The sequence below is a fragment of the Ruditapes philippinarum genome, unplaced genomic scaffold, assembly GCF_026571515.1.
Source record: "Ruditapes philippinarum isolate M1 unplaced genomic scaffold, ASM2657151v2 ctg25277_1_1_1_1, whole genome shotgun sequence".
Classification (NCBI taxonomy): domain Eukaryota; kingdom Metazoa; phylum Mollusca; class Bivalvia; order Venerida; family Veneridae; genus Ruditapes; species Ruditapes philippinarum.
Genome location: NW_026851781.1, coordinates 11,724 through 19,887, shown reverse-complemented (window position 1 = coordinate 19,887; position 8,164 = coordinate 11,724). Strand labels below are relative to the sequence as shown.

General features: G+C 31.4%; 1 protein-coding gene across 1 annotated transcript; it reads right to left on the bottom strand.

The window, feature by feature from the left end:
- Window positions 1-907: 907 nt before the first annotated feature.
- On the bottom strand, window positions 908-7,836 carry LOC132739357 (uncharacterized; the record flags this gene model as incomplete). Its single annotated transcript, XM_060727057.1, is given in 6 exon segments — window positions 908-928; window positions 3,366-3,528; window positions 4,098-4,187; window positions 4,700-4,852; window positions 7,104-7,171; window positions 7,778-7,836. Coding segments are annotated over 5 exon segments (481 nt in total), but the record flags the coding sequence as incomplete, so codon positions are not given.
- Between the last annotated feature and the right edge of the window lie 328 nt (window positions 7,837-8,164).

Below are 8,164 nucleotides of genomic sequence, written 5' to 3'. Positions count from 1 at the left end.
ATATTAACACATCTGCGGATGTTTCAAAATTCAAAATTGTTCCAGTTCATGTTAAATGTTGAATTTTGCTTAAGCCGGTGCTAGGGGGCGTGGAAGGTAACTTGCACTTTCCATTACCGTCCATGAACAGGCTCAATCAAACCGAGCCTGCAACATTCTCAATTTTGTCTTTTTGAACGTTCTTTAGGGATTCTTATTTTCTCTAGTTAGAAAGTAACGCCTTGTTTTCCTTCACTTTGTTGAGAAATAGGAAAGAGGCGACCTGTCCGTACATTTCCGTAATAGAAGATCGTAAATACTCAGGGAGGGGTGGGGCGTCATGCATGACTTAAAATCGTTTAACTTTGTGAATCTACTTTTGTCATTTTAAACATGTTACTGTGTAAAGGTACTGTTGTAGTTCTACGACTGGAAACACGTTTTATTAAATTCTATTTTCTGTATTAGAGTTTTACATTTCATTTGTATTTTGCAGGCACATATAGATATCTACAAGTGTGCAAACATGCTTATGTATTATATGCAATGGAAGATACGAACTTGTGAATTTGTTGTTGTTCTCGATGTTAGGTCAGTTGTTAAGATTTACATGTAAACTCGTTATTTAAAAGCGGGTACCTTCAATTAAAAGATTGGATTTAGAGGCATATCATTTGCTGTGCACAAATACAATAAAAAATGCTAGACATACACGTTCGCATTTTCAAAAGTAGTTTTCAAAAGAAACACATTACATGTCTGGAATTTTGGCAACGATCGCCCTCCAAAGAAGGGGGGGGGGGCTTGTTTGTATTATCAGTGTGTAATTATTTTAGATTTTAAGCAGAATTAATTAAATTATGTCTACTTAAAACAAACATGATTGTTTATCAAACAAAGAAGATTTATATATATAAAATATGCTTACATGGTGCCTCTGCATTTACTCCTGAAAAATGAAACATGTAACATATTGAATTAGCTCCAAGTTAAAAAGTCAGCACAGAACAGAGCGTATCTTGATATATTTTAACATAATACACGAAGTTGCAATTCCTCACTTTGTGACATTCAGATTATTTTGTGGTGTACAGGTAAAATGTTCATGTGCAAGAAATTGTAGGTCGAAGTCTCAGTTGGGGATCTCTTTTTTATTGCATAATAATAGAGTAGACCTAATGAAAGTGTTTTAATATGTTTTACCATTTCATGTTAAATTTTAAATGTTGAACTCTTCGGTGTTGGGCGGGGGTTGTCATAGACGGTAGTTTGCATTTTCAAGTACCGTCCATGAACATGCTCAATCATACCGACCCTGTAACGTTTTCAATTTTGCCGTTTTGGGTTCATATTTTCTCTATTTTGGTGCAAGTTTATATCTTATATCGACAGTGCTTTCCCTTATTTGCGGACTCGTTCATTTCATATTTTACTTGAAACTCTTTTTTAATCAAATTTTTATTCATCGTATATAGACTCATGTATTTAGAACACTTTAGGGATTACAAGCTAACCCCGGAGTTTAAACACTTTTCCAACTATATATAACTTCCAGATAACAACTAATATTATTTTTTATATAGACACCTGACTGTTTTTATATGTAATTACATTCAAGAAAATATACATGTATTCTTATATCTACTCAGGTTTAATAAGGGCCACTGTTCCATCCGATTACAGCCTCGCCTATTACATGAGCAGAGACATGTTACCAATTTAAAGGTAATGTAGCACATTAACAGAGCGGTGGTCGTCCTAGGTAAACAACATATGCACAAGACAGAATGTAATTGTTATAGAATAGCGACAAGATTGTTACGTGGAAATATACTGTGGCGTTTTGCTACATAGGGGGTCTGCATCTACAGAAGTTGAACGAGACCGTAAGGCCGAGAATACTTTCTGTGGAGGAAACCCGAAATGCAGCCCCAGGCCATTATATTTTTACATAAAAGTAAAGTGAGGAAGCTATCCAGCTAGCATACGGAACGTCGGTGGTTCTACTCGGGTGCCCGTGCGTGCCTGAAATAATGCACGGAAGGGCACCTGAGGTCTTCCTCCACCAGTAGAGCTGGAACGTCGCCTAATGACATATACTGTGTCGGTGTGATGTAAAACCCAATCAAACAAAACAAACATAATAGTAAAAAAATAATTTGTATTTTGCTTCTCTTTATTCCCCACCCAGAACTATTCCCCACCCAGAACTTTGGTAACTTTTATGATATATGTAAATGCAAAAACGTGAGGGTCAGTCTGGTACATTTACTAAGCAAGTGCTATGAACACGAAGTAATACCAGTTCATTTTCAAAGTGATGAATTATACAACGTTAACAGTAACTCAGACCTTGGTTGTTAAATACATTGTAGAGCCTAGAATAAGGGATCTTCCAACAATCCGGAAAAAAAATTGATTGGACCAAAGACTTAAATAAGAGCTGTTAGCAATAAGCTTTGAATATAATTGGCATTACTAGCATGGCTGTTATGTTGTATAAGAAAATTAAGCATAACAAAACATGAAGCTCTCAAAAAAAGCTCTCAGCATAAAGAAGAAAATTATATTAGTGATTAACCTGTAAAAGTGTCGTAAAGGTAAAAAGATATTTGGTATTCTCTTATAAAAGAATAATTTGAAGAATTTACTTGCAGACGTAATTTAACTTTATTGAATATAACAGAATTCTTATAAATGTACTTATCTTTGCCGCAAATTAATAGTTAATAACTTTAATTTCAAACATGTTTTTTTTAAAATAGTACGTTTAAGTACAGTTTTTGATATTTTGGTAAGTAGAATTTGTTTTATGATATTCTTCTGGCTTTGCCAAATTATTCCCTGTTTTATTTAATATTGTTTTATTTTATTCAGCTATTTTGAATTGTGATCCTCTAAGTTGTAAATATATTGAAATAATTTGTATGCCATTTTATTTGGTTTTCCACTGATATTCTATTCCAGAAACTAATTAATTATTCTCAATTTTATTGTTATCTCTAAATGATATCTACTTGAATCGGTATAAGGCATTTATTGTTGCGTAATTATTCTATGAATTTAGAATTTGTTATATGAATTCAGTGAGAAGTAAAATCAATCCCATGCAAGCAGAAAGATCATAATTATGTTCGTAATTGTCAAAGCTTACTATTTGTGTTATGTCAGAAGGGATTCTTCAACAAAAGATCAAAAATACATACAAATTTAAAACTTTGTTTCTGACCAAATATGTTTTTCTATGTAATATGTCTTATAAATGTATAATATTTTTCTGTTCTTGCATGAAGTTGTTTCCTGTCAAAAGCACTCTTTAAATAATGAATATAAACGATTAACTACATTGAATGACTTGAAAAGAGAACACATCTTAGTATTCTTACCACTTCTTTTGACTTTCTGGTTTGGAATCAGTGTTCGGAAAAATGTATCATAATCTTTGCAAAATTCTGCAATCTTTATTCCTGCTGTCTCTTTAACTTCTGAGTACGTTAGTGGAGTTGGATTATACCGAGACGTGAATCGCAGTGTTTCATTTGACACACCCTATAATTAACAAGATTTTATTAAAGTGACATTATGCCTATCCTATGGTATACAGTGAGTGAACATAAGATTTCATTTTGCCACGATTGCTTTCGATTAAATAATTTACTCCGCATATAAATGACAACTCGCGTCGCTCAAGGAAATTTCTGTTAATATCCATTGGATTTAACTGGTAACGTCCAATTTGTAATAGAGTGGACAATCTTTGTGTATTCTACGCAGATTTCTATTTAATCATAGAAATATTACAATATTTACTTTTGGTCACTCATCATTTTAACAATCAATCTTTTGAAACATATAATCAATTCAACTCAAGTTGACAATGAAAAAATGAGCAAAATGTCACTTTAACAACATGATTGGAAAATTTCTATGATTAAATCATTCTAATATATAAAAAAACCACAAAAGTTATTATTCACAATGTGCAAAGTGATCTGTTCATAATAAAAGGCAGCAAATGCTATCTCCTATTTCGCCTATCAGATCATGGAAAATGTCACGAACATACCATGTGTACTCTTTTAAACGTGCATAAAAATATTATTACTGTAGGTACAAACCTGTCTATACATTTCAAGAGATAGTTTTGGGATTGGTACCCTTGACAAGGAACACATTTGATGTTTGATGTCTTTGAAAACAACATATCCCTAAGATGTAATAAAACAGATTCATTAAATACTTTTAAATGAAACATTGATGACATAAAATGCATATTTTCATTTTTCGTATTTTCACTTAAAGCAAAATTATTTTTCAATACAATGAAACATAGTTTCCGTATTTCACTGTTGTCTTGGACTTCTTTCTTCTAAAGTCAGCAAAAAAAAGAAATAATAGGAAATCTTTTAAATAATTAATGAGCTAAAAAAAGAAAAGATGTATAACAAAGAGGAAATCAAACTTCTTTCTATAAATATGGGATTTATTTTTATCTCGTTGCTTTAAAATAATCATATTTCACTCGGCGATACCGCCACTCGTGAATTGTTTATTTTATTCCACTCGATGAACATAAATCCTTTATTTATAAAAACAACAACAACATATATTTCCTCTATGTATTGATAGACTAATTGATATACCTTCAGTATTACTTATCTGTGAAAGTGATGTTGATTTGTAACTTAAGTTATGAAATAAGTATTGTGTGCTCTCTTACCGTATCATAGTCATGATAATTGATGGTTGGGATTGTATTCTTGTACATGGATACATCTCCAACGATGACCAAAAGAGTGTTTTCGTTCTTATCGTATATTATATCCTGGTGAATAGTTCTTCCATCATCCGTTAGGTGAACAAAATGGTGGGTCTGTGAAACAAGATTACTTGTTGAAATATATGTTATGATAATGTAATTAGAGTAGCATCACAGTGTGACGATTGTTTTCTTCTGCCTAGGTTTTATGATGATATTTAGTGGTTTTATACCTATATTGCCGGTAAGTTAAATTGTAAACAAATCTGTTATCTTGTGTTTGATCTTTCATAAATAAGTAAAAAATACATGAAAATTAAACTATTAGATTTAACAACTTATTTGTAGCAATTATTTGATATAACGGGCATATTTTTATTATTTCTAAAATATCAGAACGATTCGTCCTTAAAATCATTCAAACTCAATGCAATTTGTCGACCAATGTTCGACCCAATATCAGTATCTCTTGGATGCTTTATTTCCTCAACTTCAGTAAACGATTATTAAATACAACTTCTTTATTGGGTATAAATACAGCTCAAAGCTGCGGATTGTCAGTTAATGGCACTCACTAAGCCACATGTGCAGATATTTAATAAATTATAGTTATTTTCCCAATTATAAATGCAGCATATGCTCTCCCATATGGTTTTATATCGGTGGCGATAGTAAATAAACCCAATAAATATATACGCGAAACAACGTACTTTCGACCCCCCCCCCTCTTTTAGGCCTGAAATAGTGTAAGAATTTCCTGTTTGGGCCCCAAACACATGTTTTCTATTGAGAAAAGTTGATAAAAAAGTGACCACTTTTTCGGCGTGGCCCCCAACCAAATAATAAATCAGGGGGTTGCCAGAAGGGGGATGTGCCCCCTTCTGTTTGGGGCGGTTTGAAGGGGGTGGTAGTCCCCCTCATCGCCAAGAAACTTTTGGACTTTTGAGAGGCTAAAAATGATCCCAGATCGATCATAAGGTAACGTGTAACTAACGCTGAAAAGCATTTGATTTTATCTCAATCCATTGAGAAGTTGCAGCATTTTGAAATCAATTTTGATGAAAAAAATCAACGCAAAATAGAGATATTTGGCAATTTTGAGATGTCCCCCCGTTGCAATGGTAACATGAAATTTAAGCCTGAACATGTTGTTACAAAGGCAATGGTCCAGTCAACATTTGTGCCAAGTTTGATAAGTATTGAAGCAGTCTTTATAGTTTTATAGCAACTTGTAACGGGAGACTTTTCAATGAAAACAGTCATTTTGCACAAAATGCTCATGAAGTTAATAACTTGGAATCTTGCATTATTTACGAAGTATATCAATTGCATCAATTTAACATTGCCTTAGGTGTAATTCTGTATATAAAATAGCCTAAATAAAATATTGACACCTAAGTTTTATATCAAGTTCAAGTAAAGCACATCAACTATAAAAGCACGTTACTGTTATAAACAATATATTATTAAACTTGATTCCAAAGTTTGAACAAATCATTTTATAATCATTTGTAACCAATCAACTGGCAAAGTAGCCATAAGAAAATTTTTATATGTAACAGCTAGCCCGTGCACGTTGCAACAGTTTAAATACATACAGGTTCTACTACTATTTATATAAATGAATATTTTACTCTAGTAATACTGTACATACAGACATGTTTAGTAATGGGTTGTGCTTAAGAATTCCAAAATAAAAAGGCTTTGTTAAAATGATTATCATGTACAATGATTTATTTTCTTATTTGCCAAACCTGCAACCGTGGATAAAGTCCTGCTTATTGAATTTAATTATGATACATTTTGTAATGCATTGTAATATTTGTTTGTGCCTTGCTAGAATATGTCATAACTCAATCTGGATCACAGTGGTGTACGTCATTATTATTATTATTATTATTATTATTATTATTATTATTATTATTATATAAATATTTGATATCTTCAATATTCTTCTTTCAAAATGTTTAGTTGATACTTTGTTTAGTTTAGTTTTTTTTATCAACTTTTCTTTAAAGTCATAATAGACTTTCAATACATCTCTTTCTAAATAAATAATTATGTGATATATTCACTCATATACGCAAACTTTATTTTATTTTTTTCAGTGTTGTACGCGTAAAACAATTTTTATGAATATAAATCAAAAGTGTTTGCTCACATTATTTTTCTCTTGTATACAAATTTCTCATGCTAAACAGACCATCTGTTATGGATGAATAATTGTTATTGAAATCATGTGCAAGTTAGTATTTATATCAGCTCGAATGAAAATTTTGAGAATGATATCTAGTGTTACATATGAGTTACCAGTGATGAAAAGCAATTCTAAACACGTTGCTATTTAAGTGATTAAAATACTTACTTCTTGTATTGAGAGACAAGGTACAAGTAAAGCCGTTAGAACAAAAAGCCTCATTGTCTGTTGCCAAACTGAAAATGGATATAATATATGATAGTCAGAAATGTATTGTCTTAGTTAATATACTTTTACTTGATTTTAAACAACCAATAAGGTTACAATGAATTTAATTTTTATACTTTGTTGCTATATTTTGGTATGACTTCTTTCGATACAGTCTAAATGAATTACGTTTACTGTAAATATCATCCATGAATTGATGTTTTTATACATGGTGAACTTGGCATGCATTAATTACAAAGTTGCCTTGTCCAGTAAATTTTATAAGGGTGCTGTTGGAGAATCGTTCATATTCACTTTTGGAAAAATGACGTTAATGAATACACCCGTAAATATTTATGTGCATACAAGACCCTCGAATTATTATATACCCGTATTTATTTATGTGCATACAAGACCCTCGAGTTATGAATTATTGACCTTACAGCTTCAGGTTTAAAACAAGAAGACAGAATTAATGCTGCATACAACGCATGTTTTATTTATTTTACTTGAGATTATATACGTAACAATAATGATTTTCTGTATATAAGTAATAACTGTAAAATCAAATGCATTCATACAAAATTAATCATTCTGAATCTTGAATTTTAGTTAATTGTTTTTCAAACACTTACCGAAAATTGTTGTAACAGTACAGTGAATATTCCAATTGAAGTATAAAACTGGGTTTTTATGCAATCTTACGAGTAAGGAACGATCAAAAAGTAGTTGGAAAGGTGAACAGGTTTACATTAGAACCTAAATTGATACGTTCGTATTTTTTCTTATACTCGTATATATTAAATTAATCGTTTTGATATTTATTGTTTACATAATTACAAATAAGATAGATAAAGTTAAGTAATGATTGCAGAAAACACGGTCCTTTTCAAGTTTAAATGACAAACCAATTTTTATAAAACTCACGTTGAATTACTGTAGGCATGAAAGAATAATGTTTCGGGAAAATTGGTCGGCAAAGCAACAAATGACCATGTTAATTTCAGTGTAACTAAAACGGC